This window comes from Xenopus tropicalis, chromosome 8 (assembly GCF_000004195.4).
Source record: "Xenopus tropicalis strain Nigerian chromosome 8, UCB_Xtro_10.0, whole genome shotgun sequence".
In the NCBI taxonomy this organism is placed as follows: domain Eukaryota; kingdom Metazoa; phylum Chordata; class Amphibia; order Anura; family Pipidae; genus Xenopus; species Xenopus tropicalis.
In genome coordinates, this window is record NC_030684.2 from 79,081,176 (window position 1) to 79,097,588 (window position 16,413).

Below are 16,413 nucleotides of genomic sequence, written 5' to 3' on the forward strand. Positions count from 1 at the left end.
CCACTGATAAATACACTTCTAAAAATCCCATAGGAATGAATAGAACGTGGGTGAGTTTTTTTTGTATTAAGCTCTAAACTCCCATTTTAATAAATCTGCCCCTTAGGGGCACATTTACTAAAATTCATTTTTTTCTGGCCTTGAAAGTCGTATGAACTCAAAATGGTAACAATTTGAATTAAACTCGATCATTGCTGCTTAAATAGTTTGCACGAAAATTTTGAGTTTGCATCCCAAAAAACCCGAATTTTTCAAGTTGAAAGCATTGTTAAAACTCAAAACATTCAGGCAGACTATTCTGTTCCTCTACTATTCTAAGCCTCCATAGGACTCAATGGTACTCGACAGATCAAACCTGTTGAATTTTTATTTTAAATAACATTTTTAACTAAACATTTATAAATCACAAATTTTGGAAGTTATTTTCGGAAAACACAAATTTTTTTGGGAATAATAATGAAAAAATCAAGTTCTGGTGCAAGCCCAATTAAATCTCTAAATTATCTAGAAGTAAGAAAAAATCCAACTTTATCTCATAATTGCTTAGTAAATGTGCCCCACAGCAGGGCAAACATATGGCAGTAATGTCATGCAAAATTAAAAAAAAAATCAGTTGTATGGGATAAAGGAAGCAGTTACTTCACATTTTAGCACCTCTTAACATTGATAATCCCCCAGAACGCAAAATAGGGTAAAAGGCAAGAGTTACTCCAAAATATTCAGCATACCTAGCAGGGTAAGTGCCGGTTAAAATTTAAAGGGGTCCTCCAGTGAAGTGTAATTCTAAGAAACCTAGCAATATACATATTAAAGATTTTCAATGGTTGTTTTTAAGTTGTTTGTAAATGCAATTGCTGCTAAAAGCAGTGTTTGTTTCTGTGTTCTGTTCTCTGGGTCTGACCCTTAAAACAATGTAACAGGAGTCAGTTCCCTCTAGGTCTGTCAACCTGACTTGCAACATTATTTCAGGAGTGAGAGCCAGGAGGGTGGAGAATGTGAACAGACAGATACTGATTTTAATAGGAATTACATTTTCAAATAACTGTAAAACCAGTTTCATTTATGCACAATATATTGGAAAGTGGCATAAAAATTTTATTTTTTTCTTTCACAGAGCAAAAAACCCACATATTTGCTGAATTAAGAGTTTTTTTTAAAGCATGAAAGGTGTAGGGCAACAAGTTTGTTTGTGCTTTAATAAAAAGACTTGATACTTGAGACTTTACAACACTTGAATTGAAGTGACTTGCCCTCACCTCCTCTGTACCGGTGAGTTGTTCCAAGTATATATCATATGGTCTTGGAATGTGTTGATTTTCATTAATTGTTATTATCTGATCTTTCTTACAAAGTCCGGTACACCCATTGTGTTTTTGTATACCCATATGCAATACAGGTTCAGACTATCCACTGCACTAAAAGATGTTGAGTTGACTGATAATTACCCTTACATTAGCCACAGATGGATCACTGAACTATTAAGTACTATGACAACTGAAGTTGTAAGTTTCAATGCCCTTATATGTGCCTTGCTGGGACAGAAAGTATGGTTCCAAACCATAGGCATACTATGATGATGTGCCCATATCTTCCAATAGATGCAAGTGAACGAAAGAGCCCAGACAGTGGAAGGTGTTAATAACCAATGTGGCATTCAGTTGATGATATTACTGCACTGTGTCTCCTGTCTTCTGACCATTATGTTGAGCAACAATAAAGGAATGTCGCATTTTTGGTTAAGAGATCTAACAATTAACTGTTATTTCAAGGAGAGGTTTTAAAGGGAATGTCTACTATTTCCTCCTCTCCTTTTCCTGACTAATCATACCTTTGAAAAGCCTTGCATGTTCTGTGATTAACAATCCTCTAAAGAAGACATATAAGAAAAGACTGCAAGACTATTTTTTGGACTGGGATTCCCTTTAATACTTTGTTTATTATGTATCATTTTTGTTATGAGGCTTATGCCTATGTAACATTATTCCCTTTTTATGTACCATATGTATGGTTGAATAACAATACACTCAAGCCTTACAGGGTAAGAGTGATGTGAAACGTTCTATAAAACATCTTTGGCCCCTTATGTACAATCATGTCAAACTTCTGGTTAAACAGTTATATTGCAATATTTTGTTTCCACCCTCTTATCCTCCTTACCACACCATCCATCTAGCTCTCTGTTCTGGCCACAAATCCTTTGCCAACAGAATATTTACATAGCAATTAGAATGCTTTTGCTCATTTTTTTTTTTCAGTTCTCTTTACTCTTCTCTGCAACAATAATCTAATTATCTGTTCCTGTAATCTTGATCATAATTTCTGCTACTTAGCTAAGGTCATTGCAAAGGAGCCTCTTTAGTACCAGAGCAGAAAGGACCTAGTGGCTCCCTGACCTTTACTTTAGATAAGATGTTAAGCAACACGTCTCTCTCAACTAGGAAATCTTTTCCGAATGATCATTGCCACTATCATGAGTTATGAGTAATGGAAATCTTTAGTGAACACTCCCCCCAACTACGTAATTCCATCCTGTTCTAGGTCATTTACCCATCTGTATAGAAAGCCAGAACATATAAAGCCCAGTTACCAACCAGTGAGATACCCAGTCGGTTGCAACTGATTTTCAGCAGAATGTCGCCTTCCATCTTTACATTATTAATCTTTGTCCTTCTTGTCTTGCTATCAATAATGTGGTGGAAAAAGAACCTTAAGGATCGTTCCCTGCTTCCTCCTGGACCAACACCTCTTCCTTTTCTTGGGAACTTACTTCAAGTGAAACCAAAAGAATTTTTGAAAGCACTTGATAAGGTAAATAATAATAATTTTTTCTGGCTGGTGGTGATAGTAATATTGTTTATGTTCAGAGAAGAGAGAGACAGCTATAAGGTTCTACAAAAAAACATCTAATAGAGCATTTCTTAAATAAGATAAAGATAAATTAATTTTGGGTGGGCATATTGCATTCAAATTTAAGGACTGAATGGGCCAGTTGTACTGGCAATTACTGAAGAAACTTGAGCATGCACACACAGATTGGCAGGATGTTATAAGCAATAATTACATACATCCAGCACAATTATATACGCACTGCATATGATGTTTTGAAATGTATTTATTTAACAGTTCTTTGAAGACCTTGCTCAATAAGTAAGTTGTTTTCTGTTTTTTTGATTAACAATTTTTGCACAATTTTACATATTTTTGTTTAAAACATCTGAAAAGAGTAGAAAAGAGAAAAACAAGCAGTAGGAAGTAAGAAAAGGGGAGTGAAGAGGGGAGGTTGGCCCATGAAGTGGATACACAATAAGCAGACTATAAAATTTGGCAAACAGAACTTTTGGTGGGTAGGTTCTTAAGAGGCTGAGCACCTTCTTCAAATGTTAAAAAAGGATGAAAAAAATATCTTATTAGCAAATACTGAAATGAAATATACAAACATTTTGTGACAGTAGCCATCTAAGGTTTTAGTCTCCTACTAGTAGAGATGAGCAAGACGTTACCTGATAATTCAGTCTGCAGACTGCAGAGAGTAGGAGTGCAAACTCAGAATTTTAGAAAAGATTTCTGATTTTTATTTAAAGTGACCCAGTGTGCATGGCCTTTGTCCCCAGTCCTTATTTGTTTCTCTAACCTTCATTTATCTTTTAACTAGTGTCTCCTTATTCCCTTTCTCACTTTTATTTCTATAAATCTTCACTTTATTTTGCTCCCTCCTTTCATCCTCTTGACCCCCACATTTATGGTTTCTTCTACCTCTTATTTTCTTATTTCCCTGTTCATCTTACCCTTTCTTTTGCTCTCCCTTACTGCTCCTTTTCTATTTTTTTTCCTCTGTCCACCTACTTTTTTTCCCAATTTTGACCTCCGCAACTTTCCACCAGGTTTGTGTCAGTGTCTTCATTTACTTTTGCGATGTTGTCTAGTTTTAATTACCTCCTTTCCCTTATGTCTTACTTCCATTTACTTTCCATTTTTTAATCCTATTTTCCACGATATTGTGCAATTCTAGATAGGTCCAGGTATATTAGCTGTTCCCTGTTCTTGTTCATTGAGCAAATAGTGCACACTTCTACTTCTATAGCATTTAAAGTTTTTAGTATTGAAGACGAAAACCCTTTTGAGGTCAACTAGTCACATCACATGGACATCCCTGATAAATATGTTTCATGGAAAATTTAACATAAATTAGCAAATAGTAAGAATCTATATAATAGCCCAAAAACCTCAGCAAGCAAAGAGTCAATGAATATAACACCAATAAAAGGCAGAATAAATGAAGAGAGAAGAGCAGAACAGATAAAAGGCACAATCAGAACAAGTAACATAGTAACAAAGTAACAACAGAAAGAGGAGTTGGGCGAGATCAAGATCAGGACACTGCACTAAAGTATGTTGACTTGTTTCTGTGAGAGTTTGGATTACTGGAGTGTTTATCTGTAAAACACTTGGCTTGCTTGATTCCCACTGTGTACTATTAAGACATTCTTCCCCATATCACTTTATTACCAACAGCCTCCCCTTAGAGCTTTGTTATCTTATGCCATGTGCTTTCTGACTCAGTGATAAAGATAAGTGAAAAGATTCCTCAAGTTTTAATATTGTGAGAATTTCAATGGTTTAATTCCTAAAAAATCCATTAATGAATACCCACCTGAAGAGATGTTGCCAGCAATTCACAAACTTTCTTATCTACAGATAAAGTAATAGTTTGCCTTTCTTTTTAGTATATTATAGAATTCTTATTCTTAACAATCGGTCTTCACTTTTTATTTTTTAATATTTTTTGTTTTTTAATTGTCTTCATCTTGCCATCTCTCAAACTACTGCTTGGTTGCTTGGGTAAAATGGATTCACAACCACAAAATTGAAGAAATTCCTAAATGATAGCAAGATCAAAATAATTAAGAGCAATTGCTGATTAATTCAGAATATCATTGTTTATACCATGCTAAATGTCAAAGTACTGTATCCCACATCAAGTTATCCCCCAAAGCTCTCTTTTCTATTTAAATGATTTTTGGAGTTTGAAATTCACTCCTTTTGTCCATTTAAATGATGGTATTGTCTATCAGGCAGTGTCCCACTGGGCCCTATATATTAATCGTTTTCAACTAATAAAAATCAGTCTATTTGAAAGACTAACTTGGGAAAAGACAACAATTAGGCATTGTGAAATAATAGAAATAAACTTGAAAAAAGCTAAAAAAAAAGTAGCTGGTTTTCAGCAAAACAAATTAAAATTAATAAAGTTTGGTATGGACACAATATTCTCATACAATTGCTTTTGTGGAATCGTGGGAGATTTAGATTTCCATTGGGAAGGCAACAGTATACTAATCCAAGAATAAGCTCATTTCTAAATAACACTGACCCAGTTTGTCTCTGATCTTACCTACAATGTTGTAACAACCTGCTGAAGAGCTGATTACTAAAAGAAATGAATCAGCAATTAGTTTGATCAACTGCAAGTTGGAAAATGTATGTCAAGATCTGATTGGCTGCTAAAGGTAGCTGCACTCGTGCAGTTTAGCACCTATTATAGTAAGTTAGCCTTGGAGTTTGATCTCCTACAAGTTGAAAAATGAATGCCAGTATCTGATTGGCTGCTAATGGTAACAGTACTAGTGCAGTTTAGCACCTACCAAGTAAATTAGCTTTGGCGTTTGATCACCTACAAGTTGGAAAATGAATGCCTATATCTGATTGGCTGCAAATAGTAACTGCACTGGAGTAGTTTAGTACCCATGAAAGTAAGTCAGCCTTGGAGTATTTTCTGGCATTATGTCTGCATGACGTTTTCTGGTAGTTCTTCCACTTTAGGCTTCATGTCCACACTACCTGGAGCAAGCAGACCTTTAGCAGAGACCATTGGGGTGGCTAGGTGCTAGCTACATTTTTAAAAGGTATCTGTTCACATATACAATATTTGCTGGTCTTGTTACTACAAAGACCATTTTATAATATGCACTCATTATTTTTCTATACCCTTTAAACAGTGCCGGGCCAAGCCAGCTGGCACCATAAGCAACCCAGCCACTCACATTGACTTGCCCCACTCTGCAAGTTCATGAATAAGGGCCTACACTAGGGTTAGGAGACAGAAGTGGTACATACTTGGGGGCTGATTTACTAACCCACGAACGGGTCGAAATGAGTCCGATTGCGTTTTTTTCGTAAAGATCGGTATTTTGCGATTTTTTCATATTTTTTGCGATTTTTTCGGCATCTTTACGAATTTTTCGTTACCAATACGTAAAAACGCGAGTTTTTCGTAGCCATTACGAAAGTTGCGTAAAATCTTGCGATTTTTCGTAGCGTTAAAACTTGCGCAAAAAGTTGCGCTTTTTTCGTAGCGTTAAAACTTACGCGAAACTTCGCACCTTTTAAGTTTTAACGCTACGAAAAAGGCGCAACTTTTCGCGTAAGTTTTAACGCTACGGAAAAATCGCAAGATTTTACGCAACTTTCGTAAAGGCTACGAAAAACTCGCGTTTTTACGCAAAAATCGTATTGGTAACGAAAAATTCGTAATGACGCCGAAAAAATCGCAAAACATACGAAAAAGTCGCAAAATGTTCGCTTTCAAGTCGGAACTTTTCCAATTCGGGTCGGATTCGTGGGTTAGTAAATCAGCCCCTTAGCATCCCCCGCCTGTTAAGTCTTAGACATTGCCTCTTCTGCCCCCCCCCTATTTCTGGCCCTGCCATTAAAATAAATCATCTACATTTCTCACCCACATGTTACAGATGAAGGTACTTCTATTCTTTTGCTTGAAGGGCCAGCAGCAGTCATGTGTACTGAGCAGAGCTGCTGTTCGTGGGAAGTGTGTAGGTGTTTTTGTAACATTCTGTGACAGAATGGTACTTTGCTCTTTATTCAAGAAATTACCTGTAGTGACATAATGGGTAACTCTACTACTAAGGGTCCTTTAAACTAGAGCCCCCTATTTATTTAGGACAGGAAAATAGCAAATGATTGTATGTGCATGTGTGCTGGATCCTAACTTGTTAATCTGATTACTAGTAACCAATGCAAAGCCCTATGTTACTTTTTTGTTTGCGTTAATGCTCAGGGTAAGTCACTAGTGTTATTATTCTGCCAGGTCCCAAGTGTTTAATATGAAAAATATTGATTTTAAAGGGAAAAACATACAATATGTAAAATAAGAACAATTTTAATGAATATTAATTCATTATACATATACAGAAATGTATATTTACTTTTAATGGTCTATTGAGATTTTTTGCTAAAAAAAAATATTGTTCAGTTTTTTAGCAATTTTCACAATATTGTACAATTTTATACTAATTCTTTTATTTATTAAACCAATAGCTCAAAGAGAAACATGGCTCCGTCTTCACTGTATATTTTGGAGCTCGTCCAACAGTAATACTTTGTGGGTACCAGACAGTCAAAGAGGCCTTGATTGACCAAGCAGATACCTTTAGTTCTAGAGGAAAGATGGCCTTGGCAGAACATATACTAAAAGGATATGGTGAGCTGATATGCTTGTCATCCATTACTTCTAAAAACCTTCTAGTACACAAACATAATTGCTTACCTAAATGTCTCATTTATCTTTAGGAATTACAGGCAGTAATGGGGAAAGATGGAAACAACTCCGGCGATTTGCTCTAACCACATTAAGGAATTTTGGAATGGGAAAAAGAACTATTGAGAAGAGGATTCAGGAGGAGACTACATTCTTGATAGAGGAGTTTAGAAATGCTGAAGGTGTGTTAGCAGTAATTAGGTTCACAAGCATAGTGCATATGCAGTTGTTTGTGTCAGCCTGCAATAAGATGGGCACAGTCATTGCCTGGAAGATCAATTCTATTCCTGTACATACATGTTTGTTAGGTTGTCTATACCTCTGTGTATGTCTGAAGACAAAGAGACAAACTTTATTTCTTGTAGAAATGGGCAGTGTGAAGGTATGCTAGAGGCTTGGCATAAACACCTTGTACATTTTATGATTCTAGATTCTTAATGTGTCTACTGCTTATGATAATGTAACCATGTAATTACCCTCTTGCAGGTGACAAGACAGGGTTTGCTAGGTCCTAACTAATTCCCTTATGTCATATACTGTAGTAGTATAGAGTTTCATTTACTTTCTCCCGACAATGGAAAAGAAAGAGTTTGGGATACTGTATGACAGTTTGGGCTGATTATTACATATCTTAATGTAAATACTTGTACCTTTATTGCTCACTTTTATTATATTTAATATTTGTTTTTGTTTTGTTTTGTTTTTTTTGTCTATGTAAAGTTGGGAGGAACACGGGTCAAAAAAATTTCATTACAGTAATGATGCTTCATTGTTATTTGTATATGACAATAAAACTTGAAACTTGAAAAACTTGAAACTTAATGTAAAACTAAAGCTTGTTTGTGCTTTCTTTGGACAGGCATGCCTTTTGACCCTACATTTTATCTTGGTTGTGCTGTATCCAACATCATCTGCTCCATTGTGTTTGGGGAGCGATTTGATTACAATGACAAACAGTTTCTCTTCCTCCTCAAAAATATCAACAAAGTGTTACGCTTTATGAACTCTACATGGGGAGTGGTAAGAACTAAGTATACAAAACGCACCTCAGGGGAAAATCCATTTATTCTGGTATACAGTATATTTACAATATACCAATACATTATTAACCCCCTATGTACCTTGCTCAGTTGCTTATGAAGCTGGCCATGCACAAATATTTCACGGTCTGCAACCTGCTCTGAAATGTAGTAATCTATCTAAAGAGCCCATGGTCTACTCTGTAGGTCAGTGCAATTTTTCCATGCAAGTGTGTGGATACTTTCTGAATACCAGATTTTCTGGACGAGGGATCCCATACCTGTCCCTGTGTCTGTTCATTAAAATGGCAGTAGAATTTTATTCTGCTCTATAGGAAAATAGGACACAGCTGTGCTACCGCCCAAATCCTGACTCACCTATGCGTACTACATGTAGAGAGAATGGATTTAAACAGTTCTTTGGGAAAAAAATAGCTAAATATGAAAGTATAATATAAAACAATTAATGCTTTAATAAGTGGTATGCAACAGTACTGCTTGTGAAGATTCAACTATGGTAAATTGGCCCCAGTTTTACTGAATATTTCTTTGGCAGTGCCTTTTAGAGACTAACCAAGTAAGTAACATAATTTAAGCATAACTATAGTTTATTTACTCTACTTTTATCTTGCAGGTATTTTTCACTTTTGACAAGATCATGTGTCACATCCCTGGTCCTCATCAAAAGGCAATGAAGCATTTGGTTGACCTCAAGGCGTTTGTCCAACAGAGAGTGAGGGAAAGCAAGGAGATTTTGGACATCAATTCACCTCAACACTTTATAGACTGCTTTTTAATCAAGATGCAGGAGGTATTGGAGTACAATGACTTAGTGAATGTGTGATTATAACCTACTTTCTGTTAGCTAGTAGTTCACACTATTAGTGTCCAACTAGCAGTAAGGAGGGTTTTGCTAGGACAAAAGTTTGAACTGGATGGGTGTGTTTTTTTAACCTAGGCTTCCGTGATACAAACTCTCACAGACCCTGCAGTTGCTGGGAGCACAGGATCTATAGTGTTACTTAACTAATAAGCAGCTTTAAAGGAGAAGGAAAGGAAAAAACTAAGTAAGCTTTATCAGAAAGGTCTATGTGAATACAGCCATAAGCACTCACAGAAACGCTGCACTGACCTCTCTGTCAAAAAAACAGGATTTCTTGTCTCTTTGTTTTCCTGTGCCAGAGACACACAGCTCTCTCCTCTCTCCCCTCTCCTGCTCCCCCCTCCCATAAGAATGCTAAGAACCCTCCCCCTGCTTAGGAATGTGTGATCTAAGCCAAACAGCAGGAAGCTTCTCATAGTCTTACAAACTGCACATGTATAGCAATCTTGGTCTTGGTGCAGGAGCGTGGCATTATGGGAATTTTCTTTACAGAGCTCAGCGGTTTTTTTTCCTATGAGGCTTCTGATAATCTGAACAGGGGAACTATGGGAAGACTTAAGGGCACTATTGAGAGAACCAATGACCTTACTGTGGGGCCCAATAACCACTCCTTTCTGAATACTACTTGAACCTCCAGGATTAAATAACTGGTCCTCCAGTCAGTATGAATATATTGACTGCACAATAAAGGGAGGATTTACATAACAGAGGGGAAATTATGCTGTAAGATTTCTGCTCTCTATAAGCTATTTTTATGCAACCTTCTGGAGGCTTTCTAAGAAATAGAAGATGGCTGGTTCTTTCCTGGAATGGGATTAATATTATAAGTAGTAAATAGAGAAGTAGAGGAGCTGAGGGACTGTAAATTCTCAAAGCAGCTGTAGATTTGTAATTCACCACTGAGTTTTCAGATCGTATAAATGCATTGAGACTCATGGAAACCTACGTTTTCAAATAATTTTCTTAAATATCTACAAGAATGGAATATTACAGTAGGGTTTATTTATAGCCCAGAATTATTTTAAATAACTAAGTGGTATTTCCATGCTTGCTTGAGACATAAATAAAATATAAAGTGTTATCTTTCTACAGGAACAGGAGAATCCCCACTCTGAGTTTCATATGGACAACCTGATAGGATCTGCTTTAAATTTATTTTTTGCTGGTACAGAGACTGTCAGCACAACCCTACGATATGGAATCTTAATTCTGCTCAAATGGCCACATATACAAGGTAATACTAATCTGTTCTCATGTAATACTCAGTGGGGTAATGTAATAATAGGTGCAAACCTTGCCTAGGTATAGTAACCCACTAAAATCATCAGATATTGGTTTCAGTCAGTAGACAAAGCAATGTCAACTGATCATTGATTTCCATGGATTCCCAGAACTGGTGTATGATGACTATAATCTGTCTATGTTTATCCATTTCATATTTGTCTTTGTTACATTCCTATCCTGAGCATCCATAATCCTTTATTGATGTTTTGTCCTTCTTTCTTGCATTCCTATTCAGCCCCATCTAGAATTCTGCATTCTTTTTTGTCATCTACAGTTAAATACAGTTAACAGATCACAGCTGGCAAAATGTATACAATATCCAAATGTTATTTATATAGTACTCCTTAGCACAGAGTATTAGTTAACCTTCAGGTACAGGTAATATGAAGAAACTACAAGTTTGATCTTTGTCTTGTCCTAGCAATTGCTTCCCCCCATAATTGTTTAAAAAAAATCCACAGTCAGGGTTTTTCAAGTTATAAAAAGCTCAGCAGGTGTTAAGGTTTTTTTTTTTTTTTTTTTTTTTTTAAACACAGTTGTTCCTTTGAACAAAATGATCAGCACAAACATATTGACCAAATCCAAAGTTGTACCTGGCTGCAAAATATTATATAGTTGGAAAACCAAGAGGCACACCCATACTCTTTGTATAGTTAAACCTGGCGTCAATCATTTTGCTCTTTCCCCTATGTTTATTGTGTCACACAGGCTACACACAACATTTTGCTGGACCTGACAAAGGAAAACACCCCTGAAACAAGGGTGCAGCCTGTTTGACACAATAAACACAGGGTATCTCCCCTGTGGAAGAGGATTTTCATTTACCAGTGTTTTTCATGTGCAAAATGTCAGGGCATAACAGGCTACTTGCCCCATAAAACAATGTAAGCTATTTCTGACTAGCTAAAAGGCCCTTATATAAACTAAGCCAGGAAAACAATAAAGTGAAAACATTCACATGAATTTAGTTTTCCAGAATACATATGGACAAGCCAGGAAACAATGTAGGGTGTGGTTGCAAACACTGAATTTCTTGTAGTGTTAATATTATCTGAGAACCTGTAGGATCTAGCATTCATATTTAAGCTTCAATACTCAACTGCTAGCTTGACTGACTTAGCAGTTGACTAATATGGGCAAAGACACACATGTGCCTTTTCACTCTTTTAAACACAAATTACCAATACTGTGAGAAATTCCATTTCATTTCCTGCAATAATTGCTTGAAAGCTTATGTACTGGCAGTTGCGTGGTAATTCTTGCTTGAAAATCTGCATTGTCACAGCTACTACAAGGAATCTGACAAACCTATAAATTTGCATTGACTAGGAAGGATCCAAGAAGAGATTGACGATGTGATAGGCCGCCAACAGTGTCCAAAAATTGAAGACAGAAGCAAGATGCCTTATACTGATGCAGTCATCCATGAGATCCAGAGATTTAGTGACATTGTTCCTACAGGGCTCCCCCACACAGCAACACAAGATACCACATTCAGGGGCCATACTATACCCAAGGTAAAAGATGTAGCAACATGTTATGTAAGCAGTTTAATAAATTGCATTCATATTTGAATTATATTATTTTGATATTATACAGTATTTAAGCACAGGCTTATTTCTGCCTTCCTCATGTTTAAGGGGACAGATGTATTTGCGTTGCTAACCACTGTGCTGAAGGATCCTGAGGTGTTTCAAAATCCAGAGGAATTTAATCCAGAGCGCTTCCTAGATGAAAATGGTATACTTAAGAAAAGCCAAGCTTTCATGCCATTCTCTGCAGGTAAGCCTGACTAATGTGTAACAAAATGTACCCATCTAAAGTATTCTATTGTTTAAGGCACTGAAGATTTTCCAAAAATTCCCCAATACATGCCAGAAAACAGACAAGGCATTACTTTAAAGTAATACTGTCATCACATAATTACTGCCCTTGATAAATATATAATATGTGTTATTTTTCGTTAAAGGTTCAAAATTCATGTATTAATAGCTTATCAGTACAATGCATCTGTTTACACTGCCTCATCTTAACCCCTTCATCTAATGCACACTCACTGTTAAAGTTGATTGATACTGTTATCAGCATGCGAAGTGTTCACTTTTACCTTAAAACAAGGTATAATATTTTGTAAGCTTATCGACATTTTTTGTCTTTGCATTGTGGGAATCCATTTCCTGCTACTGTTTAAGAGCAGCATACCTTGCTTCTTTTGCATCTATTTTAGATAATTAACCAAGATTAAAGTCATTGTTCCACCAGACAAAGCAAGATCAAATACCTTGATTCTGATTTGACTTTCCTTACATCATGGAAAAGAAAACTAAAATAACTATACAAATAACATGGTATAAAGCAGTGCTATGCATCTTTTTGCATGTAATTGGCCAATTATTTGTCATTCTGCAGTTTTGAAGCAATATATATATATATATATATATAGTGAGAGAGAGTTGTATATTTTAGATTATAAATATACTGTATATAAATGGATATAAAGCCCTTTGTATTTATATATCTATAAATTGCAAATGTATTTGGTTAGTTGTAAGTACAATATCTAATTTTCCAGGTAAACGTATGTGCCCTGGTGAAAGTCTTGCTCGGATGGAGATCTTCCTCTTTCTTACCACTCTGCTCCAGAAATTCACTCTAATACCAACGGTGCCTTCTGTGGATCTTGATGTCACCCCTGAAATCAGCAGTTCTGGCCACCTACCCCGCGAATACAAAATGTGTGTCCTGCCACGACAATAGCATGTCCCTTTCACAATCAATACTTGAACATTTATTATTTATTATTATTGCTTTCTGTTTGTATTATTATTATTATTATTATTATTATTAACAATGAAAGAACTACCCAGTACGAGAATATAAACTAATTTATTTTTCAATAAGAGTTCATAGGGTTCAGTAAGGGTTCATAGGTGCCATCTCTACAGCTAACTGTTTTCCTGTAAGCAATTACTTATGCAATTGAAGCCAATCTGTACCTGGCTTCATCTGTGCATGTGTTTGCATTCATGTGCAGTGAAGAGTTAGTTGCTCAAAATGGCATCTGTATACCCTGCTGTATTTGGGGGGCGAACCCAAGTCATGAATCCTACAGTTACACTGAGTAAAATAAACAATAGGTTACCTGAAAGCAGTTCCATTGTGAAGTGCTGGCTCTTTTCGAAAGCACAGGATCAGGAACAATGCACTGAGATTGCTGCCTAGACACCAGTACTACAACTTAAAAATACATTTAATAATATTATTTTAAATGGTAGAGTGAATTATTCGCTGTGTATACAGTGCAATTTTGTATAAAAAAAAACTACACCATAAAAATCATGGCACAGTAACTTTAATATTCAGGATAATAATATAATAGTGACACCTGTTAACTAAAGTGTGGTACATCACATAAATGATCTGTGACAAAAATAAAGCCAGACAAAATACACACACATGGTTGTTAATCTTTGATATCTTTAGCAACAGTATACATACAGTAGGTAAGATTAATATTGGGCTTATTAAGACTATCAGTAAAAGAAACTAAATCACCCCCCCCCCCCCCACACACACACACTTTTCTGCCATAGGAGAGTGACCAGTCTTTCCACATCTATTTTTTATTTGATATTTCTTGTTTCTTTGTTCTCAAATTATCTATTCATTTGTATGATTATTTGAATGTTTGTATGACCACTTTTGGATGTTAGCTTGTTTCCCTCCTTTTCAAATTCACTACAGGCATTCACTCTAGAGCAATGCTTCCCAAACTGTCCCTTGGTTGGTGCCTCAGTTAAAATGAGGGCTGGGAAGTATTCCTTTGTGGTCTCCTGCATACTTATGCAAATAGAATAAGATTTAGGGTGAGCCCTTTTTTTATATGCTAGATATTTTTTCACCTATGGCTGAATGGGTGATACACCACACATACTCAACTGTCATTTTCTAAACAACAAAATAGCAAACCAAATGTTTCTTATATAACTTATTTGATTTGTTCACACATAAATCTATAATCTCTGCTATACTACTTTGATGTAAACAGTAGAATGCCTGGGTATCATGTACTGTGAGGTAGAGACCTGCATAAGTCTGCTAGACCTGCTCTGAACCACAAGTAAACATAATGCTCTTTACTTCCTGAGAGAGTCCCACAATATGCAAGTTTTCCATAAGTCTTCAACAGATATCTAAGATTCCATTGTGAAAGGCAGTGGGACTTTTGTTAACAGGCATTCCTCAAAGCAAGACCATACATCTTGTTATATGGTAATCAACTCTTGCATTTATCTGAAATAATTCTTCTATTTAAGGAAAACAAAATATATAATAAATATCAATAAAGCTATAAAACACTTATTAGAAGGATTGTGTGTAATGATTCTGTTTTCTGCCAAGACATACTGTCTAGAAGATGAAGCACAAGGTGATGCACAGTAAATCACATACAGCACTGACATGGGGTGGGCAAAGAAGTTTGTTATTTGGTGCAGGCACAATTCAACTGATTTTGCTGTGGCTGTTTAAAACAGACAACTGACACACCTATTTATCCCTTTGTTTGACCAAACCTTTAGTTAGTTTATATTTAAGGGCTAGCCCTACGTCCAAAATCGCTAACATATAAAGAAATAGAACTAACACACAAGCAACTATTCCCCTTGCTCTCTACCCAATGCCATACTGGAGCTGGCCTTAAACCAGACTGTAGAAATTATTCTGTAATGAACTGCAAATTTATTGGTATTTCATCTAGTCAAAACAAATTTCCCCAACTGCAATTTGAAGCTCTTGGGAGCTCTTATACAGAAACCCATTATCCAGAAAGGTCGAATTACAGGAAGATCATTTCCCATAGGGCCACTTTAAGTTAATAATTGTCAATTTTAAAAAATGATTTCCATTTTTCCTGTAATAATTAAAGTACCTTGTACAGGTATAAATGTGCCCATGCCACTCGCTTGGCAATCTTCTCCCGATATCCCCACCTACGGGTGGGCAATATCGGGGAAAATGTAGGCTAATTCGATCTTTTGGCCCTGGGCCAAATGATCAAATTATAATGGCGGCAATGGGGCAATCCGTTCGGGGACTGCATCAACGAGCCGATGTGGTCCCCGATCCGACTAAATCGGCCAGATATCGGTCGGGCATGCCCCTCATCCTGCCCCTACATGGGCCAATAAGCTGCCGAATCGGTCTAAGGGACCGATATCGGCAGCTACCATCGGCCCAAGTATGGCCATCTTTCAGTCTGCAATCCAGAAACCATTATCCAGAAAGGTCGAATTACAGGAAGATCATCTTCCATAGTCTCCATTTTAATATATTAATTACATTTTTTTAAATTGATTTCATTTTTCTCTGTAATAATAAAACAGTACCTTGTACTTGATCCTAACTCAGATATAATTAATCCTTATTGGTGGCAAAACAGTCCTATTTTTTTAGTAGACCTAAAGTCCAAATTACATAAGATCCCTTATCCAGAAAATCCCAGGTCCAAGTCTGATAACAAGTTCCATGCCTCTTCTTGATCCTAACTAAGCTGCATAAATCTATGTTGGTGGCAAAACAATGCTATTGGGTTTATTTAATGTTGAAATGTGTTTTAGCAGACTAAAGGTATTGTGATCCATATTACAGAAAGATCCCTTATCTATAAAACAGCA

At 36.2% G+C, this 16,413-nt stretch overlaps 1 protein-coding gene across 1 annotated transcript; it reads left to right on the forward strand.

The window, feature by feature from the left end:
* Positions 1-2,280: 2,280 nt before the first annotated feature.
* On the forward strand, positions 2,281-15,106 carry cyp2g1p. The gene is made up of 9 exons (XM_002939382.4): positions 2,281-2,808; positions 7,333-7,495; positions 7,585-7,734; positions 8,412-8,572; positions 9,206-9,382; positions 10,547-10,688; positions 12,068-12,255; positions 12,379-12,520; positions 13,311-15,106. Exons 1-9 carry the CDS (start codon positions 2,632-2,634, stop codon positions 13,493-13,495), a joined length of 1,485 nt encoding a protein of 494 aa, XP_002939428.1. The 5' UTR covers positions 2,281-2,631; the 3' UTR covers positions 13,496-15,106.
* Positions 15,107-16,413: the final 1,307 nt, after the last annotated feature.

What these genes read in the sequence shown, in the direction of transcription:
- cyp2g1p (XM_002939382.4), top strand. Translation starts at nt 2,632, where the DNA reads ATGTCGCCTTCCATCTTTACATTATTAATCTTTGTCCTTCTTGTCTTG. An exon ending in GGAGTTTAGAAATGCTGAAG is followed by an intron (nt 7,735 to 8,411) that starts GTGTGTTAGCAG and finishes TTCTTTGGACAG; the next exon opens with GCATGCCTTTTGACCCTACA. An exon ending in TTTCATGCCATTCTCTGCAG is followed by an intron (nt 12,521 to 13,310) that starts GTAAGCCTGACT and finishes CTAATTTTCCAG; the next exon opens with GTAAACGTATGTGCCCTGGT.